At 54.4% G+C, this 26,596-nt stretch overlaps 1 protein-coding gene across 1 annotated transcript; it reads right to left on the reverse strand.

Moving 5' to 3' along the window:
* Positions 1-776: 776 nt before the first annotated feature.
* On the reverse strand, positions 777-25,927 carry VSTM2B (V-set and transmembrane domain containing 2B). The gene is made up of 5 exons (XM_060085432.1): positions 25,846-25,927; positions 25,109-25,293; positions 24,068-24,097; positions 22,331-22,805; positions 777-865 (listed from the first exon to the last, which is right to left on the reverse strand). Exons 1-5 carry the CDS (start codon positions 25,925-25,927, stop codon positions 777-779), a joined length of 861 nt encoding a protein of 286 aa, XP_059941415.1.
* Positions 25,928-26,596: the final 669 nt, after the last annotated feature.

Below are 26,596 nucleotides of genomic sequence, written 5' to 3' on the forward strand. Positions count from 1 at the left end.
CAGTGTGGCCTTGGCCGGGTGCCCTGAGCTGTCCTCCAGGCTGGGCCACAGCCAGCCGAGCGTGCAGCTGGCATCAAAGACCATGAGGTCACGGCATTCAGCATTCGGGCTGCTTTGGGCACCAAGGCTTAACATTCATACATGTCTGTAGAAAGGTTATTTCAAAGTTGTTTTTTATTCAACTGTTATTCAGCATTATACAATACAGTTTATAAACAAGGGTCTGACCTTGCTTCCAATCTTTATTTAAAAATAAATATTATTGACAGTGAATTTTAATTATGATAAGATGTATCTTTTTTTTAATCAAAATGTCTCAAAAGAAATAATTTACTTTAATAAAAAAAGAGAAAAGCCCCCAAAGGAAAAAGTAAATTAAAAATTTCCTAAACACGATAATCTACTAAAAATATTTTGCTTTGTCAGAAAGGCTTTGACCCAACATTTTTACATAGTATCCTAAAGATAACTGCTCGACAGTTCGTGCAAAATGAAGACTTGGAGGAAAAGTTTAGAAAAGAAAAATACATTAAAATAGAGAAACCATTGATCCCATGCATACTGCATGGTGCAAACTCCATCTTATTTGGAAACTAGATGCATTATTTTAGGTGGTCTACATTTGTGTAACTTCCCCAAAAATATGATTTATTTGTTTTCCACATGGACTTGGTCATGCTTCTCTGAGTCTGTCTGTGACTGTCTGGCGACGCAGTCCTCACCCAGGGACTGGGCAGCCACGCGGGCCCACTCAGGAGTGCAGGACGGCGAGTCTGTCAGGGGCCCACCAGCAGGCGGAGGAACTTATGTACAGCTAACAGGAGCAGGGACAGGAGCGGGTCTGTGGCGTAGTTAGGGCCGGTGCCTGCAGGGGACGAGAGAGGCACAGGGTTAACACTTGATTCACCAGAACCCAGCGGTCTATGCACAGACGGGGGAGGATAAGCCCTCCCCCGGCTGGGCTCTTGATGTCAGCACCCAGCTGGTACTCAGCTGGCACGCAGCTGCTCTGCGCTCTCTTCCTATTTACCGACCGCACAGGAGCTCACCGTGTTCAGACACAGGGGTGCCCCTGCCTCAAGGGCATGCGCTAGATAGTAGATCCAAAACCCAAACATTATTTTAGTTGAATAGGAAGACAATATGCTCCCCCTCCACCCCCACCCGCAAGACTACGCTGCAAAGTGGCCTCAGTGTTTAAGGCCCAGCTCCCCACTCCTCCAGAGAGACTCCATGGTTGCACACAACTCCAGCCCCTCCAACTCCTGCCTGAACTGCACAGTTTTGCATTCACAAACATCCCGCTTGAGGCATCCTGATGTCTGTGCGTGAGTCCTCTCCACAAACAGTCAGTCCAGCCCTTGGGGTCACAGTGGGGCGGGCGCTCAGCAATCACTGGCTGGTGGAGGTGGGTGGGCCAGGGCCCCCCAGGAGTGACCCAAGCACTGTCCTGGTGGGAGGTCACTCCCATCTGCTCCTTCAGTGTGGCCTCTAACCCAAGCCTCTGGCCCACGACTGGGACGGTAACATCGTGTCTTCATCCTCCTCACCTGGGCTGCCTGCTCAGCTCCCCATCTGTCTGTCATAAGGTCTTCATCTGGTTGGAAGGCCTCCTGTGTAACTGGGCGAAAGCCTACCCATGAACTCCAGGCTTCTCACCTGGGAGTGGGGTGATCCCTCCAGGGTTACTGAGAGGAGCCAGTGTAGAAGCACTGTGCACACCCCAGGTACTGCCCAAACCCTGGGGACATCACTACTAACTTGCATAGAATTGGGCTGCCTCCGTGGAAGCAGTTTCCAGCCCCGCCCTGCTCACCTGCAACATATGGAGGTCTCTCCTCCCTTCACCCCACCTAGCCAGCTGGGCTGGAGCTCCGTACCTGGGAGGAGAGACACAGGAGGCCCTTCCCTGTGCCAAGCAGATGGTACAGAGGTTGTGGCCACTTCCACTTAGCCGCCTGCAGGAGCTGCTGCCAGGCTGGCCGGATTTGTGGCTTCCCTGACAAGGCAGGGACTGAACCCACAACTTCCTCCCCTTTCCAGGTGGAAGAGCCATTTGTCTTTTCTATCCAAGGTGTTTCCCTCAATCCCAAATCATTCTTGTGTCCTGGGCCCCAGTCTCCCCTCTGTACAAGGAGGGGGTTGGACCAATGATCCAGGACCATTCTGGCTTGAGATGCCAGGATTCCATCTGTTCATTTTCAAAAAACAAGGGCTGTGTTTGAAGATCTGAAATAAAAGAGGGCATAGGCCATCCGCTGTGCCTGTCTTATCCGAGGTCAATCATTTCTGCACATAGTTCTGAGCCCCCACTGAGAAGCACAAGGACAGGAGAATCCAAACGTGCTAACCTTCCCTTGGGGTATTAATTTTTCACACACTCGTCACTCCTGGCCCTCCGTGCAGCTTGGCCCGAGTTGACATCCTGCCTGTTGCCATCTGTCACTGGGGAGGACCATGGTGTGGTCACTCCAAAGACCTGGGTCTTCTTTTGCTGTTCTTCCCTGACACGTGTCTCTGGGGAGGATGAGGGTGGCTGCAGTGACACACTAGTTGATGGAAGGCCAGATGCCTGGGTGGATTCACCGAGGCCCAGATGCATGGAACCGGGGATGCGGCCGGCAGAGAACTGGCTCCTGGGCACACAGGGCTCACGTGGCCAGACCGGGCCCACTGGCTTCCACATCTCCTGGTGCCGATCTTTTTGCTCCTGCAAACCCTGACACTCAGGCCCGCGCAAGCGAGACAGAAACAAGCACGTGAGGCATTTAAAAGCAGATGTATGTGTGCAATAGAACTCCAGATCCTCAAGGCACTCAGGGGCAGGAGGCACGGCAAATGGGCTGCGAGCCAGGCAAGGTGAACACTGCAGAACCGTGGGCACAGGAAAAGGGAGGAGAAATTTTAACTTGCCTCCAAATACTGTTGACTTGTCTTTCCCACTATTACAATCTCACCTACTCACATTTAAAATTTTTAAAAATTGCACAAGACTTTTAAAAGACCCTGGATTGAAACAACCAGCCTGCCACTGTGCTGGGCCAAGGGGGAAGCAGCCGGGGCTTGGAGGATGGGACTGGTAGCTCCCAGAGGCCAATATCTGGGGAGGGTGGACACCAGGGTCTTCAGTGTCTCTGCTGGTGGATGTCTGGGGGTGGGGGGAGCTAGGTTTGGCTCCTGGGTGGTACTTCATCCTCCCTCTGACCCAGCATCGCCATAGAGGGGACTAAGGGAGATGGTGTGGGGCAGTGGGCTGGCACCAGGACAGCTTCCAGGCCAGGTTGCTGTGTGACCTGGGCAACACCCTTCACCTCTCTGGGTCCTGGGGCACACTCCATAAAATGGGCATGTGCATGTGCATGGCTCCATGAAACGAGTATGTGCAGGGCATGTCTCACCAGGTTGGGGTCCAGATTAGCAAGATCGCAGTGGCAGACTGGAAAAATGGCTACAAATGCCCCATCCTCCCTCATCTACTTGCCCCCAGTGTCCACACTCTATGATAATGCCCTCACACACTCACGCTGGGGCTGGCCACAGGACTTGCTTTGGCCAATGAATAGTTTCAAGTGTGAAACAAGCAAAGGCCTGAAAAGTGCACTGAGGCTTCCCCTTTCTCTGTGGCTCTTGGAACCCACTGCCATGTGAAGAAGACTGGGCTGGCTTGCTGCAGGATAAGAGCTAGGAGATATCCTAGCAGAGGTCCCTCTAGACCAACCAGCCCCCAAATGAAAGGGCAGATGACCACAGATGCATGAATGAGCCTGACAGACACCAGCAGGAGAAACACCCAGCTGACCCACAGAATCATGACCTAAACAGATGTGGTGTCACACCAAAGCCATCAAGTTTTAGGTCTTGTGTTACACAACAAAAGCTCATTGATAGATACAATCATGTAAACAAAAGGGCCTCAAACAGCCTGGAAGTGAATAAAATGTCAATGAAACAGGCAACACAGTTCCTTTTCTGAAAAGTGTTGGAGAAGAACCACTTTTGAGGGTTGTCCTCCTTTTAAGAGAAACATTTTCCAAGATAGAATAAGCAGGGGAAACTATCTCCGCAAGCATTTGTTTTCAAGACCGACCGGCATGCCTGGACCTCAGGGCAAAGGAGGACTCAGGTTTTGGAACCTCTTGCTACATCACTCATCGGATACCCAAATGAGCCAGGACAGACCAAGGAAGACAGGCTTCCGGGCTGCTCCTGGAGGAAGAGGGGTCTTCACATCAGAATGGGTTAGCATGCAGGAGTCTGGCAGCCCACTGTCCCCCTCCGCACATACTATCCACTTGGAGGGCCATTGACAATTGTCTAGCACCTGGCTGTTTCCCCCACCCCTCAGCATCTGCTGCCCTCGTCCCTGTTCTCACTGTTTCCTGGAGCAAGCTAGGACTGCCCACTGCTGCCCAGGGCTCACCTCGACCCTCCAGGGCAGGGGCCAGGAGGGTGTTTTTGGCTCCTCAGTTGAGGCAGGACCTCCTATCTTGGCCTCTTTTATCACGCGGCATGGAGAGGTCTGTGTTCCTGGTGTTCCTAAGGACATGGAGGCTGCTGTGATGACTGTTGCTAACAATCTATCTATTGCCTCCTTCCCTAAGGAGTACTGGGGGCAGCTCTACAACACGCAGAAGCTTGCTTATGTCACGGTTAAGCTGGAAAATCAGGCTGCTTGAGAGGTAAGGGAAGCACCTGATGGAGTAGTAGCTGATTCACCCTTTATATGAAACAAATATCACCATGTTGTTAAGCATTCTTAAAGAAATCAAAGCTGCTCTGTGAATATTAACTTTTATCATGTGGATGGTGAGTGGGATAAGACTCACGCCAGAGCCATTTGAAAGGAGCTCCCCAAAATGTGGGCTCACCCAGACCCATGGGCACGGCAAAGGCGCCAGTCCAAGCAGCGTCCACTGGAAAATCCTGCTTCTCTATTTACCCAGCAATGGCAAAACTCCAAAGACCATGTTAGAAAACAACAGGGAACCTCTGGGGCCATTTATCACCTAGTGATGAAAGTGAAGGAGGAGGCTTGGCTCCAGCCACCCTCTGGGATCCTCACTTTGCCCACATTGTCTGGAGGCCAAGCCTGTGAGTCTGGTTCCTGGGGGGATGCAGAGGTGGTAGTTGGACACACCCACTCTGGCCTGGACTCCTACAGGCCTGGGGGCACTGAGGGGACCACTCCCACTCTGCAGGCATCAGGATCATGGTGGGCTGCTCCCCAGCTGACCAGTGGGGATGGCTATCCAGGACAGACACTGCCCTCCCTCCACCTGCCCAGCCCATGCTTCTAGGATCATTGATGGTTCTCTTGGTCTCAAGGGTAACTCTGTCCCAGCTGTGGTCTGCAGCACCTGTCATGCAGACTGTGGATAGGAGAGAGCTGTAACCTCTCCGCTTCCCCACTGCAGGCCTGGGAGCTGCAGCCGAGGGGCCAATCTGGGTCAGGAGTTTGAAAACAGTGCCCCTCAGAATCTGGTGTTGCTCAAAGCCTGTATTTTTTGGTTTTGTTTGTTTTAGCTATAGCTTAAAAACTAAAAATTTATTTCAGGTTTGAGAAGAGTAAGTAAAACTAAGACACATCTGAGGTTTGGTTCTACATGCAAGAATGGCTAACAGGCTGATTCTGCTCTTGTGACCTAAGCAAATTTGGAGGTTCACTCTGTGGGTTTGCCCTTGCCCCCTCCAGCGCTGCTCTAGGATATTCTCATGTTGAGTACAGGTAGCCAGAAAAGAACTAGCCCAGTCTCAGTGGACAAAGCCACTCCACCGGTTAGCATGGATTTCCTAACATCAGGACTATTATGAGGGTCTGGAGGACAGATCCCTCCTCTGTGTCAAGAAGAGCAAGCCCACTTATGTCCATTCAGCATTTTGTGCTGTCATGACATGTCTTTTGAATAAGGGCTTTTTGGCTAAAATGCTAGAAAACCAAGTGGAGTGCCCTTTCAGCGTGGATGTTGGATTCTATTCCTTTCCCCCTTTGCTGCCATCTGAGAATGAGAGAAGATGGCCACCTCCCAAGCGGCAACAGTCTGAGCTTGGCTGGCCTTTATGGGGTGGACTTGGACATCCACTTACCATGGAGACCACGGTTTGTCTGCCTGGGGCAGCTGGGAACAGACCAGCTCTTACACCCTGTTCCCATCTCTGGCCCTGCACCCCCAGCCCTGACCCAGCTCCATCCTGGACCCACACTGTGAGTGTGGTGGTGGCCAAGCCCAGCCAAAGAGGAAGGCTCCCGTTGGAGCTTCCTGGGGCCAGGGTACAAGGAGTCTCTCTGTGCGTTTGCAGGGGCTTGTGAAGTAGAACAGAGAGAGCTCTTAGGAGTCATCTTGGCTATGGTTAAGCACCATGCCGTTATCTGCAGGGGAGATGCGTAAGGTCACAGAGCCCAGGGGCAAGAGAAAGGCATCAAGTCGCCACTTGAGGATTCAATCTGGACTGCAGAAGGGTCTGACTTGGTGCACACAGAGCTCTAAAAATTGTAAATTATAATCCAACATGTAAAATGTGGGAGACTTCTACCTAAAAGCACAGATCCGAATGTCTGCTGGAAAGGCCCAAGACACAGCAGCTCTGGGTCTGCTTAGTCACCAAGCTACACGACAAGCAGCTGTCTTCTCTGCAGGAATCTCCTTCTCACTGCTCTCTCCTGACCCCCAGCTGGGCACAGGGAGGCTGCCAGTTACCTCCCTGGCCCCCTGTGCAGTCGGGCTTCCCTTCCCAACCCGCCTCACTCACCTCCATCCCCCACACTTGGCCCTTTGTGGCTGACTGAGTTTGCAACGTCTGAGCCAGCTCTGGTGTGGGATCCAGGGGGCCTGGCTTTCAGCCGACTTCATCCCTACACCACTGTGTGATGACGGGGAGCTAGCCCTCCTTTTGCCCTGACATTCCTGGCTTCCTGATGGCCACCTGCACCCATCCTACTCTGGCTCTCTGCCGTCCCCTGGACGCTGTGCTGGTTAGGCCAGGTGGCCCAGCCACAGCTGGGTGGGAAGATGCCACCTTGCAAGAGGCTACTTCCGTTGTTGATGTTTTAATTTAAGCCTCTTCATGGATATTTATTCAAAGGGAGTCAGCAAGGAATAATCAAGAACTAACGGAATTAGACAGAATTAATTTCTGCCATAAGATTAATGTGCGCTGGTAACTAGGGCAAAAACTAGGAGCAACAAATGGCCTTGGGTTTTAAAGGAAATTGGAAGTGTGGGATGTGGAGATGCAAGAGAAGGGATGAGATGTGGGTCCCTCAGTCCTGTGTTGACCCTGCTCTGCTGGCCTGTCCTACCCCAGCCTTAGGCAGCTGGCTCCTGGGTTTGAGAACAAGCTGTCCTCCTGGTGGGTGACAGCATGTCTACTGGGAGTGATGCCCACAGGGCAGCCTCCTTGTCTAGGCAGTGGGAGGAGCCTGAGTGCTCCCGGGCTGAAAGGGGGCAGACACAGGGGTGGCGCCTATTTTAGCCACGCCTCACTGTGCCCTCTCCCCTGCCGTGGCCCCAGTGCAGCAGTGACCTCTTAAAGTGTTTTCCTGCCTCAACTGCCACCCCGTGCCTATCTCCCACCTTCTGACGCACCTGGATGACTATCCCTAAGGGGCAGACCTTCGATGGGTTCTCTCTGCCCTCAGGAGAAAGCGCTACCATGTCAGTGCCACAGCTGGGGCTGCTTCGTAATCCTCCCCAGCAACCTCACCCCCACTGCTCCTCCGCCACCAGTCCTGCGCTCTGATCCACTGTTCCCTGCCAGCACCTCGAGTGCACTCCAGGCTCACCCTGCAGAACCACTGAGTCCTCCTTTTCCTCTGTCTGGGTCTGACCTGTACCTCAAGCCTGGAACAAGTGCGCCTCCTCCAGGCAGCCCTTTCTGAGCACCCAGACACAGAGGGCTTGGCACAAATGAATGTCTGTGTTCATGTGGCCCTTGCCCGTGTCCCCTTCTCCCCCAGCCCCATAAACGGCTTCCTCACATATCCTACCTCTCCAGCCATGGTGGAAGCGCACGTGCCAGAGGGCTGGCCCCAGGCCCCCTCCCCTCCTCTGCCCCCAGCAAGCAGCCCCACCCACATCCAAGGCTCAAGGAGACCAAGCCAAGCACTTTCAGGATAATGATAGCAAACCTGACTCGCTCCTGATAGGGCCAGGCACTGTGGCAAGCATGTTACTTGAAATCCCATTCTCTTTACTGCAGGAATTACTATTTTATCCCTATTTTACAGATGTGAAAACTGAGATCCAGAGAGGTAAACTGACTTGCCCAAAGCCTAGGGTTGATAGATAAAATACAGGATGCCCAGTTAAATTTGAATTTCAGATAAACAACTGATAATTTAAGTATATGTTAATCCCAAATATTGCATGGGACATATTTATACTAAAACGCTATTGACTGTTTATCTGAAATTCAAATGTAACCGGGTGTCCTATAGTTTTATTTGCTAAATCTAGCAGCCCTACCAAGGCCACAGTAAAATAAATGGCAGATCTGGCACATGAACCCAGACAATCTGGCTCCTGTCCACATACCTAACTACCACACACACCAACTCTCAGGGGTGAAGAGCCAGAACTCTTCTTCCCACAGTGTCTCGGCTAGACCACAGCTCCAGGCTGCTTCTAAGGGAGAGAGCATGGGAATGAGATTTTTTTTTTTTTTTGTATTTTAACATTTATGATGGCTTTTTAATGTGGTCTGCTTTGTTGCTAGCTCCTTTCCAGCTTCTTAATTCCTTTGAAATGAAGTCTTGCCCCAGATGATCCTTTAATGGTGTCACTTAATGAAAATGGTTCACAGGCCTTTCCCTACAGTTAGGCGGCTGGTGTCTGCAGGGCCAGGGGCAGCCCTGACCATAGAATCAGGGTACTTCCCAGGCAGGGGTGGTGTGGGGTGTCTCTCTCAGTTCTGAGCCTCGCCTTCAGGGAAGGATCTCCCACCTGCCCATTCATATTCTTTAAACTTTGAGGCTGCGGGATGCAAATAGGCCTGTGGTTCTTGGTTCTTGGTGCCAGGAGAATTCTTTCCTTTAACCCTCTCAGGAGGCTTTGGCAGGTAGGAACCACTATGCCCTTCCACAGGTGAGACAGAGAGGTAAAGTGACTTGCCTAAGGTTGCACAGCTGGTAGGCAGTAGAGGAGTTATCTCTAGTTTACTCCCTGGTATTTTTGAATCAAGTCCAGGATGCCTTCCTGACCCTACCCTCGGGGAAAGTTCTGCCTCACCTGCCTCCACACTTGCCTCAGGTGCCCCAAGCTCCAGGCAAACTGGGCTGCTGCACAGAGGCCACATGTGCCCTCACTTTCGTGCCCCCCAGGCCTTTGTTGGTGCTGATAGCCCTTTCCTTTCCCTCCTGCCCAGAGCTCATCCTCATCCTCCGAGGCTCAGCCCAGAGACACCCACAAGGTGACCTCCAAGACAGCTCTTAATCTGTCGGCTTCTCACCACCCCCACCGACCCACATTGCCCCAGGCCCACCCCTGCCCTGGTCCTCTAACCCTCCCTCTTACCACATCAGCGCTCAGGTGGGCAGCGCAGTACTCCTGACTGGCTTCTCCACAGCCACTAACCCAACTAGCCAGGCAACTGCTTAGCCAGAGGCCAGAGTGCCCTTTTCAAATGCAAAGTACACATCATACCCCCACCCCGCCAAACCCCTAGAGGCTTCATCTAGGCTGATGACCTAATTCCTCACTGGGTCCCTCCTCAGCACCCCCTGCACCCTTACTTCTCCCTTCCGGGTCCAGCATCCTTCCACACTGCTTACCCACTGTCCTCTCATTCACCACCTGCCTCTCCCCTCCATTGGGCTCCCTCAGACACCACGTCCTCCTTGGCCCTGCTGGAGGCTCCCTTTGTCCCATGGGCTCTGGAGCAAGTCACATTTATGCTGGGCTGTGTTTGGGCAGCCACTGCGGTTTACCTTTCGACTCCTGTCTCCTCTGCCAGTGGGTAAACCCATCATCACCTAGCACCCTGCCCACACCTGCAGTGCTCACAAAGTGTTTGTTGAACGAATGAATGGGAGTCTTTCTCAGACTCCCCCAGCAGTCTAAGCAGGCATGATGTGCGCCAGGCATCAGCCAAATGCTTCATGTTTGTCATCTTAAACACAAGCTGTATCTTCAAATACACACTGGGGCTGGAGGCCCATCGCTATCTGACCTTTCAACTGCCCAAGACTGTGTGCACACATCTCTTTGTCTACCTTTTCTCAAATGAATTTCACCATTTTCCCTTTATTCCAATTTGCTCATTAAATAATTTTTGTTCTATTATGCCACGTGCAGCTTTATAAACCACTTCAAATTTTTCCCTTAGGAGAAAAAAATTACATAAAAATATAAAAATGTATTTGTATATTTTGTATAATTTATATATTTATCTATATGCATGTATGTGTGTGTATATATATATATATATATATATATATGTAAATATTTGGTGTAAATCAGGTGTTTTAAAATCTTTTAAAGCAGTAGAACTCCTGGGGCTTCCCTGGTAGCGCAGTGGTTGAGAGTCCGCCTGCCGATGCAGGGGACACGGGTTCGTGCCCCGGTCCGGGAAGATCCCACATGCCGCGGAGCGGCTGGGCCCGTGAGCCATGGCCTCTGAGCCTGCGCGACTGGAGCCTGTGCTCCGCGACGGGAGAGGCCACAGCAGTGAGAGGCCCACGTGCCGGAAAAAAAAAAAACAAAAAACAAAAAAAACCAGTGGAACTCCTTTTTCAAGCTAAATGCTGCATGGAACCTCAATATTTAAAACCATTAGAGGAGGAACTTCCCTGGCGGTCCAGTGATTAAGACTCTGTGCTTCCAGTGCAGGGGGTGTGGGCTCAATCCCTGGTTGAGGAATTAAGATCCCAGATGCCGGGCGGTGTGAAAAAATACCCACGCAACAGCCCCCCCCCCCCCAAAATAGAGGCAGAACTGCTCTGGTTGAAGCCGGAGGTAGGGCTGGGGGCCCAGGGTTCCAAGGAACAAAGTTTGGGAACCACTCATTAGAGATTCTCCAGGGCCCCTTCCAGACCTAAAACTCATGGACTTGTAGATGCTGGAGTGCTGGTGTGCCCATTACACAGATGGGGAAAGGGAGACCTGTCAGGGCTTCAAGTGAGTGGTCCCTTCCCCCTCTTTGGGGCATTGCAGCCCTGTTTAAATCCCACTTGTCCCCTCCATAGCCTTTATGTCCCTCGAGGCAGAGTGTGCCCCAAATTCCCCAGGTCAGGCAAACAGTGAACACTCAATTAATGCCTGCTCAGTGAAGCCTTCTCTCTGTGTGGGTCCAGGCCTCAGGCTCCCTTGTCCCACTCAGTGGAGCTGGGCCTGGCCAAGAAAAAAGCAGGAATGACAGACTGGAAGCCCAAGGCTAGGGGAGAAGGGCTGCAGGTCCCTGAGGCCAGCACAGCAAGGACACAACAGCAGTTCCTTCCTCTAGCTTCCACCTCGGTGACACCTGGATATTTCTTTCTGTTTCACACTGAGGACTTTTCTTCGGAAACACAATTTAACTGAAAAGGTTAACACATTTTAATTACCCAGGGATAGTGCTCTGAAAATTCTATAACATGTGCTCATTAAATAAAATTAGCACAGAGGAGCTGCCCAGGATATGTCACGCAGTAAAATATGACTCTGTAGAATAGAATGCATTATGAATTATTGCCTTGTGTATTTTTTGTTACATTAGTCTTTAACATGACTACAGTTATTCATCTGCCCACCTGGAGGTATGATTTTTTAAATGCTTGAAAAAATATATCTATATTAACTTTTACATGGCCAATAATCATCAAGTCTTGGCCAGGCTACATCCACCAGAGTGCCCGGTGTCCAGCAGAAGGAGGGGTCCCCTGCTCCTGCCCCTCACCAGCGTGTGACAGAGGTACCTTCTGAAGATTGAGGGATTCGGGGACCTGGGGCAGGCTGGGGACTGGCTGTGTCCCCTTGCTCTACCCATCCTTTCTGTGGCCTGGGACGGCAGGCAGAAGCATGACCTGGCATGAAATTCTGGGCCTAGCCAGTCTGTGCCATGCCACCACCTGGGACCTTTCTCCTTGTGCCCTCCCATTCCTGGAGGACGTGGACTGAGTGTGCAGAGTGCAGGTGTGGGGAATGTGAGCCCTAGGCGCGTCTGCAGCCCCAGCCCCACTCCTCCTGCAAGGCCCATCTTGCATGCCGCATGCACTCAACTTCCCATCCGTGTTTCATGCACATATCCACTCATCCTTCTTTCTATCCCCCATTTACCCATCCATCCACCCAGTCACACCCTTTTCCCACACATTCCTTCCATCCATCCACCCATCCACATGTCCATTCATCCTTCCTCCCACCCACCCCCAACCTCAGTCATCCAGTCACACATCCTTCCCTTCACTCACTCATCAGATACTTGTTTTGCTACCCATCCATCCATCCCGTCACTCATCCATCCAAACGTTTAGTCCAAGCCCTGCCATCTCTTGGCCGGATCACTGGCTCTAAAGTGGTCTCCCCACATCCACCCTGCTCCTACCTCTCCATTCTCCACAACTGCAGCTAGGGTGTCATTTCAAAAAGCATCATGCCCTGCCAGCCACTTGCTCCCCATCCATTGCCAAAAGCCAAAGCCTCCATCTCCATGGGGTTTAACCCCTGAACTACTCTTGACTTTAATTTCCCCCTGCACCCCTTCTTGCTCTCTCTGCCTTAGCCATAGTAACTCTGTCAGGCCTTGCCACAGGATCTTTGCACATGCTGTCCCCTCTTCCTGAAAGGCCCGACTCTCTCTCTTTCTCAAGCCAACTCTTAATCATCTCCCAGATTAGGGCTTAAGTGTCATTCCCTCAGGGACCCTTTCCTAACTGGGTCACGTCCCCCTATTCTTAGTTCCCATAGCCCATGGGTCCCTCATTTAGAGTGCCAGCAACAGCTGCAAAGTTTTACTTGCTATGTGACTGTTTGATCAATGTCTGTCTCTCCCTCTTCTGACCCCCAGGACCTTGTTGGTCTTATTCACAGTGTGTTCTCAGTGCCTAGCATATTTCTTGCACATAAGATGCTCAATGGACATTTTCTGAATGAACGAGTAAATGAATGATTGAACAAACCAGTGCCAGGCCCAGTGAATGTGAATGTGGGGTGGTAGGGATACAGACATGAGAAAGAATTGGGCCTGCCTTCCCAGGGCATCAGTCTGGATGGGGTGCTCAGTCAGGCACTGACTCCAGGACAGGAGGGAAACGTTGGGGGCCTAAGAGAGCAGTGGGGCCCTTCTGAGTGCTCAGGTTGGATGAGACCCCTTGGGCTGCAGGGTCAGGAAGACTTCCTCCCTCTGTGGAGTGATCCCCCACTACCAACCCACCCTGGCTTCACCTTTTCTGAGCCCCTTTTGTGTCCCTGCTGAGCCCTGAGTTCATTCTCAGAGTACCTGCTGCTCAGTCTGGCCACCACTGTTGGGCCATCAGCTCCTCCCTGAGGCAGAGGTGGGGTCTACCTGATGCCTTGGGCAGCCCCCACCCCTTGGCCCTAGCCAGACCAGATATAGTTAGCCGGGAACCCCTACCCCAGCTCAGAATGAGCCGTGGAACTATGTCAGCTCCATCTCCCCGGGGGTTTATTAAGGATCTTTTCTCTGGGCTAAGCGGCATTTGTGTGATAATCAATTGTAATAAGAGTCACTGTACCGGGACTGACATTGCAGCTGGGCTTTCCTGGCTTAACGAAAACCAAAACCGAGACCTTCCTGAGGAGAGCCGAAGGGTGGGGGCGGTGGTGGGGGGCAGGAGAGGGAGGGGCTCTGGATCTTTGGCTATATGCATCGGTTAAAAGCAGGCAGACCTCCTTCTCGATGAGCCTGCAGTGCTGCGTGGGAGGGAGGCTCATGTGGGGCCTGAAGGGGTCCTGGCCTCCTGGTTCTGCATGCAGCCCGCTCTTCATCCTACCCTCTCCCCATTGGTTCCTGGGTGCCAAGCAGCACCTTTATTGGCAGTCATCAGGCTCAGTGAGCCACAGCGAAGGGATCCAGGCAGGTATGGATATGAAAGACAAAATGTCAGAGCACGTGGAAGACAGTGCAGGCTTGAGCCTGCAACAGTGGCCCGAGCCCCATCACTTGACACGCCCATCCCTGCGGGGCACCCGGCCTCCCCACACAAGTGGCTCCATCTCGTCCCAGTGAGGAGGACCCTGGGCACCTCCTCTCCAGTTAGGCCAGCCCTGGAGGCTCTTTGGCTGCTTGACCATCACTCGGGGGCCAGGTGCACAGATGTGATGGTGCAATGTGCAGGTGGGACACGAGGAACCATAGTGAACCTGTCCTTGCTCACCAAGGAGCTCCTGACTCATGCAAAATAGCCACAACCAGACAAGGATGAGGACGTGGCATCATCCCCATTTCCTTTCCTCCCCCCTCCAAATGGCACGGAGAGAGAAAGGACAAAAATAGCACCTCACTGAGCCACTGGCAATCTGAGGACATTTTCTGTTCTGAAGCTCCATCAGCTCCTCTCCTCACCTTTAGCCCCATGACATGTACAGTGCACGGAGGGAGACTCGTCTCAGAGCGAAGTCTCAAGGTCGGAGCCCCCAGGCCAGCCCCCAGGCCTCATGAAATGACCCTGGACAGTCAGTGCCATTCCCACGAATAATGCTGATAATAAGAATCAGCATCTACTGAGCATTTTCTAGGTGCCAGGCCCTGTGCTAAGCTCCACTCTTTCTGTGGATTACCTCCTCTGATCCTGCCCCTCGCCCTCTGGCATGGGGCACCGGTGCCATCCAGATGATAACGGACGTGAGAACTCGCACGTGGGAGGCAAGAAGCGTTGGATCAGGATTCGAATGCAAGCAGCTGGACTCACGTGGAAAATGAGAAGCATAGTACTTACGAAGGGTGAGAGAATGAGGCATGTACTGTGACTTCTGGGTGGCTGGAGCTCTGTAAGTCCCAGAAATAGGGAGATGGGTTGGCATTCAAACCCTGGCTTGCCTACTAGCCAGCTAGCTGAACAGCTAGCTGAATGTGTGAAATGCAGAGGAAGAATTAAGTGGTTGGACAAGTGGTAACACTTTCTCCTGAACTCTTGTCAGCCTCTCTCAGGTTTGTTTTGTTTTTTCCACCATAATGGGCAGCTCCTTTAAGAGATCTTGTCTAGGCCCTGACTGACCACGGTCTCCCCCCTTAACAGTGCTGGGTGTCCAGCTGGGTGCACTCAGGAGGTGCTCTGTTCACAGCTGGCCTTCACACATGAGTGGCCCTCTGGAAGGGTGGTCACTTCTGAGATGGACGGAGCCGAGCCCGAGGGCGTGGTTGAGTGGGTGAATGGTGGGCCCCCCAAAACATTCTCCTTGAACCACAAAGACCAGAAGCCAGTCCAGAGTAGCTTTGATATTTCAGCCTGGGGGATGGTAATGATGGAATGGAACAACCAGTACTTTCCAGAAATAGCCTCACCCAGGATTGCCGATGCAGGGACAAGGCTTCACACGGCCTGCCTCTCAAGGGCTGTCTCATGGAGGGCGTGGCGTGAGAGGAGGCCCGAGTGAGGTCCCGGCCGGCCTCACACCCTCGCTGCTGCTCAGCACCCCTTGCAGCTGCTTGCACGGCTCTCTGTTCAATGGCAGCTAAACCCTAACCCAGAGGAGGCCGAACTGGGTAATCCATGTTGTATTTATAGCACACCTTCCCTGAGAACACCAAAACCACCAACAAGCAGGCTGTTTCCCCCAGAAGCTACATCCCAGGGGAGGAGGTTTGCCATTCTTCACAGGAAAAGGTAGGGATCGGTAGTTGCAGGTGCTGGGCCTGTTTGCTTGTAATCGAAACTCTCCTGCAGCCCTTACCTAAGACAAAGTGAAGCTTCTCACTGCTTTGGAGTTTCCAAGAGATGCCTAGTAACAGTCAGCAAAGCATGGGGGAATAGAAAAGATGATGCTTTTTTTTTTTTTCTTGTGCTGCAAAGGTGTCTTAAAACCAAGTCGGCATCTGCCGTAAAGACTAGAAGTTTAGCCCACAGCCAAGCCCTTGCCTCTGTCCACATGGGGCAGAAGTAATCAATATCATATTACAAAAGCTCTTGACCTCATTTATTCCCATGGATGCTTGGGGAATCCTTAATATTCAGAGCTTTTAAAATGTGTGCCTGGCATATTTAATGAGAAGCTCCTTGGTGGGTTCGGTTCCCAGTGACATTTAGAAAGCCTGGCTCTCCGCCCTTCCCGTGGGGCTGCCACCCTGGCTGAGGAAAGGGTCTGGGCTCTGGGGAGGGGACTGTTGGATGAAGTGGTGCAGAAAGAGTCATGGAGAACTGCAGAAAGGGGGGACATCAGTGAGACGTGTGTGTGGCATACACTAAGTACTCAGTGAAAGGCAAGTAATATTTATCATTATTACAATCCTTAGTGCAGCTGTTCCATCCTTCATTTGGAGTCTCCCTGATGCTGAGAGAACAGCTGCACAGTGAGCCGACTCACTGCTCGGTGATGCACAAAGGCCCTTCCATTTGGTGTGACTTTCTCAATCCATGGGCCACAGGGTGGGGAGGAAAAGAGAGGCCCCCAGAAACTTCCCCACGACTGACCTAAGCAGGAGGACAAAGCCCCAGGAGCTTCTTTCAAGCCTGAAATCACACACTGCCTACAGGAGGCCTCCTCTGATTGCCTCAGCTGGATTGGGGCTATCGTCCCTCAGGACTTCCACCGACACAGACAGCTTTGTCCTGGAGTTCCATGGGTGCCCTTGATGCCCTGAGCTGAGTCTGTGGCTGCCACCACTGGTTCCTGCTAATGGCAACCATGGGACTGGCTGATGAGGGAGGGGATGCCATGTAGTTTATAATCACACACGTTTGCCACTGATGTGGGTGCCTCCTGTCAGCCGTGAGGCTCAGCCATTTCCTTTATGAAATCCTTTAATTTTCTCTTTCAGGATGCTCAGAGAGCCTCACTTTCTCTTCTCTGGGACAACTTTTGCCACATTTATTTTCTCTTTAATTATGATCCTTGAGTCACATCAGAGCTTGAGGGAAGAGTGGATTGTTTATTTAAGGTGATGGTTTTCAGGTCCTTGTGGGCCTAGGGAGATGGGAAGACCAGGTGACTGTCGCCTGGCTTGCTGGCCTAGTTGGAGATTCTCCCTGGTCACGCTGGCATTGTTTCCGCCAGCTTTGTTATCCACCAGGCGCATGGGTCGAGAGTAAGTGCCTTCACCTTATCCACAGTCCCCTTCGGTCATGGTTTACGGTTGCCATGGCCACACCCAAGGATGCTCCTCTTGATGGCTCCCAGCAGTAACAGTTTCTCTAAAGCCATCACACCTATGGCCTTGGTTGTCTTTCTCTCATTATTAATTGAAATATTGAGAGCCGGTTCTCTGTGTGGGCACCAGGCAGCAGTTTGCCACATCCAGCTGGTATTCTGTAGGGGCCATGGTGGCTCTTCTCGAAGCCGGAGCTCCAAGGCTAATTAGAGGTTCACACGCCACAGAGCTGATCCCCAGGTCCCTGCAGAGGGGAACCTCTTGCCAACATACAAGCCATTTCAGTTGCAAACTGTATTCTGTTAAGGCCACACTTGGCTTCACTGTGGCAACTTTCCAGCTAGAAGGGTTTATCTGGAAGATACCGTTTTGTTTTCTTTCTTTTTTTTTTCCTGGAAATGGCAGCCAGCAACTAAGTGTTCATGAAATATTTTCAGTGTTCAGATTAATTAGGAGTCAGATTTATGAACCTGGCTAAGAAGGAGCCCAATCTCCTGTGCTGGCTCTGCTGTGCTAATCTAGCCCATGTTATTTTTAAGCACAAATATCAAAATGTCTCTTGACAAATGAGATGTGAAGTGAATGAGTTTTGCACATAAACCTTTAGTGCAAATATGTATTTGGCTACATTGGGCATGTATGGAGTATAGGAAGGCTTTTCTGGCCTGGCTGTGCAGTAGCTAAAGTATGAAGTTCTGAGTAAGTACCCTCATCCCTTCCTAGCATTAGTAAAGAGGCTTGCTGAAAAAACACAGCAACACAGTGTTGTCTGGGGCTTCTGACTTTCTCCCAGGAGCAATTGCTTAACAGGTGACTGTCTGGGGAGGCGGGCTGGGACCATCTCTGAGGTTGCCAATCTGAAACAGCTAGTGTATCCACTCAACCCAGGCCTTATGTGACCTCTTTAATTAGAAACTCAGCTCTGGGTTTGTCTTGGAGTTGGGGTGGGGCAGAATTCATCTTCCTCCCTTTAGAGCTGAGTTATTCCCTTTGTCCCTCCAGATCCACCCGTCGGCTTTCTCCACTCTGCTTTGAGCCCCTGGAAGCTGGCCTGTATAGCCTGCATCACCTGGTACCCTTAACCTCTGTGCCCAGGAAGGTTTGGCCAATGGGAGGCCCTGACAGGGAGCTGGAGGGCAGGAGAAGAGCGAGGTTCTTGCTGGGCTACTGTGGGTCGGCTGTGTCCCTCTCCCAAGGCGTCAGCTCTTTCAGGGAGGCCTCTCCATCCAGCTAACCTCTCTGGTTCTGCTAATTGCTCCCTCCCCTTGCCCCTTTCAGGCCCTTTTTGGCCAGTGGCTCTCAGTGTTACTAGCCCTGGGGCCCAGTTCTCATCCTTAGCTGTCCTAACCTTGTTCACACCTTTAAAAAATATTCTCACTGCCTCTCCTCCATGATTGCTTGAGTGTGCCATCTGCTTTGCCAGCATCCTCACTGCTATACTCTGCAAACACCCTTGCCTGGTAACCAAGTGGCAATAGTCCTTCCTCGTCCCCTCCCCTCTAAGCTGCCAAGAACTGAGAGTGGGATGAGGAGAGTGGGGACAGTGGGAGGGGGGAGCGAGCCTGAGGTCACCGCCTCGAGCTCCCTTTCTGACTCGTGCTGGTGGTGGCTCTGAGTGACTGGCTGGCCTGCTGCATCCCAGGGAGGCTCGGGAGGCCCAAGCGCTGCTCAACAACACAGCCCTATAGAAAGGTTACTAATGCTGTGACTCATAACACAGTCTGCAGTCTTCATTCCGTCCACAGCCCACAGGCTTGGCAGCCTTGAGTGGTGAGGTGAGATGGGGCACTTAAGATGGTATGGGTCCCTCCTTGGGATCAAGCCATTCAGGTATGTTTGTGGATTAGAAGTCCTCTAATCCACTTCTCCATGCCCAGAGTGGGACACAGAGGGGCCCACAGCACAATGATTCTCCCTCACCTGGAGAGTGGCGGTTACAAGCCTTTTGGTCTTCCAGCTGAAGGCCCCACCTTACTGGCCTTCCAAACTGGAGATGGAGAGAAATTTGGGGTTCTTTCTGAGATATGTCTGCATGGTTACTGGCCTGTTCAGGAGCTAGCAATGGTTTTGGGCAACAGAGACCTTAGGGGCCACCACACCACTATCCTAGTTGCGCTGCCCTGTCAGCCCTGGTGGGAGCCCAGCTGGCTGTGCTTTCTGGAGGGAAATGAACACTCCTTCCCACTCCAGGGAGGGCAGAGGAGTCCCCTGCCTGGGCTGCTGCCCTTATCCGTGTGGGCATTAATATGCTGTCCTGTGGCTGGCAGGTGCCATCAGAACTGGGCTAACCTGAGGACCTTCCAGAAAGAAGGGCACTGTCCATGCCACCTTCCATGGCTGGGTTCCTGCTATAGTGATGAGTTACCGTGGAGCCTCCTTGTGGTCGAGCCCAGAGACTGGACATCTGACCAGCCATGGCAGGCATAGTCAGGTCAGCATTGGTTAGGCTCAGGGGGTCAGGCTCTGGCCAGGGGGCAAGGGAGATTCAAGCAGGAATGATCCCTTTTCACACAGCGCTTCCTTGACCAAAGGCTTTAATGATCCCTGTTGCTCCACTCAGCGTTCAAGGCCCTCCACAGCTTGCCAACCACCAGCCACTCAGCTTCATCTCCCTCAACCTCTCCTCTTTGGCCAGAGCAGATAATGGCCTTGGTGATAACAATGAACCTTATACAGCAATTTCCATTCTGAGTTCCCTCTGAGGTCAGGGATTACTAAAGTATTTCTGAAAGAAGTACTTTCAGAGATGGTAAGTCACTTGCCTAAAGTCACACAGCCAGTAAATGAAGGAGCCACAATGCATATCTGGGCTTCTGGCCTTCCAAATCCTCTGCTTTGCCGCTCTACTCGTGGTCTATGGGATATCCCAGAGGAATATTCCAGCTCAAGACACACATGTTTACTTGCTAGTGCCCAAGGGGACGGGGCAGAAGGGTGTTTTCTTCATCAACTAAGCCAGTCACCCTGCAAGTGAGTAAGCGCTTTTCCAGTATACGTACTGTGTGCTAGTCAGAGATGGCTACGTACCCCGTGATTCAGGCTCTTCTTCCACCCTGAAGAGATGAGGCTGGATAACAGTTGCCAAGCCGAGGACATTTTCTAGCCTGCCTTGCATCTGTTGAACAATCTGACTGAGTTCTGGCCAATGGATGAGGGTGGAATTAACATTTACCACTTCTAGGCCTGGCCTTTAAAAACTTCCTTTGCCATTCTCCATATCAGCTTTTCTCTGAGAGAATTAAGCCCTACCACAATGATCTGAGTGGCCATTTTCTCAATCTTACAAGAATGACAGATAACTAGATCCATTCTAAATGCATAAGAAAGAAGTCAATTAATCACATGCAATGTGTGCCTTAGAGCCCTAGGGCCTGGTTTGCTCAGGGAACTGGGTTAAGAAGGGCTGCTTCCATTCTCTTTTCCCTTGTTTGTGGGCTGTATGTTGATGCCCAGAGTGAGCTTGGAAGCCGCCTCTTAAAGATGGTAGAGTTTCTGTCAGCCTGAGTCCCTGAATGACTGAATGGAACAGAGCCACTCCTCCCCCCCCACTCCCCCTCACCCCCCCAGTGATGTAAACCAGAAATAATACATTTGAATTGTGTTAAGCCTCTGGCATTTTGATGTTTTGCACAGCAACTGGTATTATCTTAAATTAATATGGGGGAAAGCTCCAAGACAGGTGGGGGAGTTTGGGGAGAGGACCTCCACAGGTTCCCAGTTGACCCACCTTCCCCCACAGTCTGGGGGAAGGTCTTGTGGGTAGCCATGTGGAGCCTAAGAGGGACGAGGCTTCCAGATGTAGCCAGCAGTCTGAGCCACATGGAGAAGCTCCCACAGGGAGTATAACTTAGTGAGAAACAACTGAACTGATGTGGAAGACAACTGGCAGGGTCTGAACTGCTTGAAGGCTTAAGAATCAGCCAGGGAGGGAGGCTAGGATGCCTGTCTCCTCGGATTCAGCAGGAGAGCCCAGGAGCCTGCATCCTTATAAAGTGCTGAGGCTGGTGGCAGGTGGTCTGCACTTTAAGAACCATGAGAGTAGGGCATGACAGTGTGCTCCCCCCCACCCCCAGTAGGTTTATATACGACTGTCCCAGAGCCCAGCCTCCCAGTGACACAAGGACAGTAGAGATGCTCTCTATGGGACTATGCATCACACAAGACTGAGAGGGAGTGATGAGCCTAAAGTCAGACACAGAGAGTGAGCACTGGGGCTGAGCTCATCTCTGAGGCCCCATCTTTGAGTTGGAGAGGGGGATGCCTTGGGAGGAAGGGCACATTGGGAAGTAGGCCCTTGCACCCTCCACAAAACCCCACCACTGCTAAGCAGCCCCTCCTTCTCCAGAGCTGCCTGCTCTGCAGTCAGTCCATTGTCCTTACTCTCTGTTCTCTGACTCCCATCTCACCACCACTCCCTTCCCCTTCCCCCAACCCTCTCAGCTCCCAGGAGAGCAGGCCTTAACCTCTGGGTGCCCTTCTAACAATAGTAGGGCTCCATCCTCACCCCCAACCCCCCACCACGAGGGCCTAAAGCAGACTGGAGTGGCGATTTATAGCAGAGCTTGTGTCTAGGACCAGCCTGGAGGTAGCCAAGCAGAGCAGAGCCTACACAGCCAGGCCACCCGTGTTGGTTTGAACAAAGTCTGTCTGTTCAGTCCAGTCAGGCAGCAGCCGGACTTACAAGACCTGAGTTGTAACCACCTCCTCTCACTCTAGACTGGGTGCTAGTGCCCACCCTTTAGGCGCTAAGGGTTCCAGGAGAAAAGCAGGCCCACCGCCGACGGAGTGCAGCTCGCGGGGGTTCAGTTCTCCCAACGCAAGGAGGGCTCCCCTCCCTCCAGCCCGTGTGTAGCGGGAAGTCGCCGGCTGGGCAGCCCGCACACTCATAAACACACGTCCTGAATGCTCCAAGCGGCCAACAGTGAAGACAGGAAAACAGCAGGAAGAGCGCAGAAGCGAGGCTGAGGAAAACACTCCCGGGCGCACCCAGATGAACCACCAACGACTGTGCATCCGCAAACGACCCGAGCTGGACCGCCCCTCCGGCGAGAGCCACCCCCGCGCGAGCGCGCCCTCTCGGCGCCGCCCTTACCCGAGCCGTGCCTCTGGCGCAGAAGGACCGCCTCACGGGGTGGCGGCGACGCTGACGAAGCAGCGGTCGCGGCCGCGACGGTGGTGGCGGCTGCTGCGTGGGCCGCGGAGTTGGCGGCGGCCTCGGGGACTCCGGGACCCGGGGCGGCGGTAGGGCTCCCGGGAGGCGGGCTCTTGTCGCCATGGCCGGGCTCCGAGGTGGCGCGGCCCGCGGCGCCGACGTTGTTGGCACTGGCGGCGCTGGCGGGACCGTGGCGACGCGGGCCGCCGCTCTGAATGTGGGACACGGCTTCGGCGGCCTGCATGTTGGGCGGCGCGAAGCGCGAGAGCACGCGCAGCAGCGCCTGGGCCTTGTGTTCCTGCGTGTCGTCGTCGCCGTAGTCCGACACGCGGCACTCGTAGACGCCCTCGTCCTGACGCCGCACGGCCGACAGCCGCAGCCGGTGCGAGATGTCATTGCCCTGGACGCGCACGGTCTGCAAGAGAGCGGGGGCTGGGGTCAGAGGCCGGGATGGGAAGGCCCGCAATCCGCGCTCCTGGCCAGCGTAGTGCAGCTGTGCCCAGCCCCGCAGGGCGCTCCCAGGCCACAGCACCCCAACACCTCTCAGACCCGGCTCTAGCCCATCATCACGATTCAGGTTTCCTTCACCCCCGTGGCTCCCCAGTGGTATGGAGCTCCCAACTCTGAGTGGACCCTCGGTGGCCCTGCCCATTGCATCGAGTCTCCAGCTGCCCCATATCTTAAAGGAGTGCCTCAGGTTGCACCCACTGCTCATACAAACCTACCTTCGCGTCTTCCCATAACTTTCCCTTCAGAGCAGCAGAACCCACCCCTTCTTCCTCCCTCTGGCACCTTGGAGAAACCTCAGGCTCGGCCCTGCAACCACTGTGAGGCATGGCGTTACGTCCGGTCCTCCACATCTACTCGCACTAACGTTCCTTAATTCTAGAATCCGGTGGACCGGGGTGGTGTCCGTAGGAAAGCCGCCTTGCCCTCAGAGTGCGCATATATACCTGCTCCCGGATCCAGCCCTTCTCAGCTAACCCTCCGCCCTCCCAAGGAGGCAGGTGATGCAGAGGCTGCTGCGGGACCCGCTCAGTCCCTGCTACTTATGAACTTGCCTCTCCGCAGCAGCATGAAGCTCCGGACAAAGCTCATCTCCCTGCGGCCTGGTGGAGACGCCGGGGAGCAACAGCTCTGTAGCCCTCACCGAGCTCCCAGAGAACCGTCACCTCTGAACCGAGCATAAGACCTGGTCGTCTCCAGGCCCTGATACTTCCACGCTCCAGCTGGGAAAGCTTGGGCACGTCTCCTCCCCAACACTGGCAAGACTCCTCCCCCTACCACAACTCCCCAAGCCAGCCCACAACACCCGGCACCGAGACCCGCAACCCAGGCGGAGGAGAGGGCTGCAGCGGAGGGCGCCGCCTGGGCGCCGGGTGTGTGCGGGGCACGACTGGGGGCCACAAGCCTGAGCACCGGTCGCGGCTAGGGCAAGGAGACTGAAGGAGAGTTTTACAGGTGAATGTACAGAGGAAGGAAGGAGATTCAGGCCTGGAACCCTTGATTTACACGAAAGAGAACCCTATCCGCTACCGGTGACAGATGGCGCCTCGACACGCCAAGCAGCCGGCCCTACACCGCACAGCCGCTGAGCCTTTCTAAAAGGGAGGAAGCTGCGGGAAGCAAAGCGGCCAGAAGGGGTCTCCCGCGGCCCGCGCTGGGCTCCACACTTACGCTGATTTTAGTTGCATCCTTATTTGTTACCTAAAATGCAAAGAGGGAGAGAGAGATATTAGGCTGTCGGCCTTCAGGCTCAGGGAACTCAGATGAGCCTCCTGCAAGAGGATCCTCCGCAGGCGGGCTGGGACTCGAAACCGCTCGGAAGGTAGCCACAGCTGAGGGCACGAAGGACATCAGGATTTTCAGTTTAACCCCGAAGGAAGCAGGGCTTGCAGCTAGCATGGCGCCCGGCCAAGGAGGGGCTGCCCTAGCACACCTGCCTGCCAAAGAGGGGAGGCTGGATTGCCACCCGGTGGGAAGAAAGGCCAATTTCCCTCCGGAGGAGCATCCTCATTCCCTGCCGTGTTTCTCTAAACCCCTTGAAAAGCTGGATGGAGGGGCCGGTGTGTCTGGACAGGACCCAGTGGGAGACGTGAGCAGTAACTAAGGGTGGGACTCTGGGTAGAGGGTAGGTAGGTGGTGTGTGTGTGTGTGTGTGTGTGTGTGTGTGAGAGAGAGAGAGAGAGAGAGAGAGAGAGAGAGAGAGAGAGAGAGAGAGAGCCAGTGCTAGAGACTGTGGTTTAAGAGGCAGATGGGCAGTGTGGGAAGTCCCTCTGATCCTGCGGGGGCTGGAGGTAACCTGTACACCGTGCTCTGCCGGCCTCTGGAACGCAGCCCAGAGGAGCTTAACTCCTTGGCCCTGTGCCCTGGGGACCTCAGAGTGGCAGAGGGCAGGGAAAGCCCGGCCCCAGCAAGGGGTCTTCTTTCAACACCCAGCACCCATCAGCCTCTGGGCCCGCAGCCAGCAAGAGCAGGCGAACTAGATGAGGTGCGGCTTCTTAGGGGCTAGGCGTGGAGTTCGGGGAGGTTTCTGGCGAAGGAAGTGAATTAACGGGATCTGGGGGTAACAAATGCGGCTGTTGAAGGTGCTGTGGGCATGGGGAGAGTAGGAAATGGGTTGCACCACAGGGCGGCGCCCTGCCTTCCTCGCCCGGGTTACCCCAGCCGCCCGACACGAGCCGGATGAGCACTGGCGCCGCGTGGGCGGCCGGTTACCTTGCTCCGGGCGCCGGGCACGCTAAGCGCCAGCTCGTGCAGCAGCTCCCGGGGCGGCTCCTTGAGGTACCACCACTGAATCTCCAGCGAATACGAGGTGGCTCCGCTAGCCCGGAACGCGCAGGGCATTTCGATGTCGTCTCCCTCCCGTACTGTCACATCTTTGGGGACTTCAGTAAATGTAGCTGGGGGCGGGGGAAGAGAGAGGCGTGACCAGCTGTGGGGCGGAGGCCTGGGGCAACCCTAGGCGAGACGGTCGGTCCCCGGCTCGCTTGGCCGTGTGCTTCCCACCCACCAGCTACTCGTGTGGCCCAGGCGCTGGCAAAGTTCGGTCGAGCAGCTGCCGGGCCGCAGGGGAAACCGGCTACCGCTGCAGGCTGCTTCCCTCCAGATCGCGAGGGGCAGCAGGGGCGGCTTAAGCTTATTCCCCGCGCCTGGCCGCACTACCAGAGCCAGGCTGGGGAGCGCCAGCTCCCGGCACCCCGCAAGCCGCCTGTCCGCAGTTGGAGCCCCTGTCCGGCTCCGAACGACCCGGGCGCGGGCGCCAGCGATGCGGCGACCCTTCGCCTCTCTCCACCCCCTACCCCGCCGGGCCCGGGCTGCACACCGGGATTGCTGGAGACTGTGAAGCCTTCCCCTTCTCTTCCTCCTCCTCCTCGGCGACAAGGGCAGGCTGGCTCTGGCGGCCCCGGCAAGGACCCCCGAGCCCCCAGCGGCAGCAAAGTTCCCGCGCTCACCGTCGGCAACGAAGAGCAGCAGGGCGTGCAGCAACAACGGCGGCAGGTATCCGGGGTCACCGAGCCGTTTCCTCTGTTCCATCTCCCGCAGGGGGCGCGGCGGCGACGGGAGAGCGGGCGCGGAGAGGCGGCTGTGGCGGCAGCTCGGGCTCGGCTCGGGCTCGGGCTCGGGCTAGGACGCCTCCGAGCCTGCCATGGCCCCGCGCGGCGCCCCCTCCCCCGGCCGCCGGCGGCCGCCAATCAGCCCCGCTCCCTCGCCGGCTTGCCCGGCGTGGCTCCGGCTGGGGGCGCTGCTCGGGGTGCGCAGAATGCGAGGTCCCGCCGGGAGGCTACTGGCGATCGGTCCGTGCCTCCCTCTCTCTGGTTATACACTGGACCGATGGGGACCCGCAGTTCAGTCTCTGCCCGGCGGGCCGGTCAGGGGCTGGGCCGCCCCGGGACCCATCCCTGGCCAAGAGAGTGTGCGCCTCGGAGCCGAGAGCTTCTGCCTCTCAGTTTCCTTCTGGTTTGACTCCCGACTGCCACCTCCTCCGGCTCCCGCCCAGCCCTCCCGCTGTCGCCTTCGCCGGTCCCTCCTCGGCTCTTTCCGCAAGGCAAGTGGGCACTCAGCCGCGGCGCGCAGACCTGGCGTCCGACCCAGCGCAGCGCCGGGGAGAGAGGGTCCGGCGTGGCCGACCCAGAGCCGGAGAGAGGCAGGAGTGGGGGAGGGGAAGGAGAAAGGGAGGGGGCTGTCAGTGGCTGGGCACTGTGC

This window comes from Mesoplodon densirostris, chromosome 19, assembly GCF_025265405.1.
Source record: "Mesoplodon densirostris isolate mMesDen1 chromosome 19, mMesDen1 primary haplotype, whole genome shotgun sequence".
In the NCBI taxonomy this organism is placed as follows: Eukaryota; Metazoa; Chordata; class Mammalia; order Artiodactyla; family Ziphiidae; genus Mesoplodon; species Mesoplodon densirostris.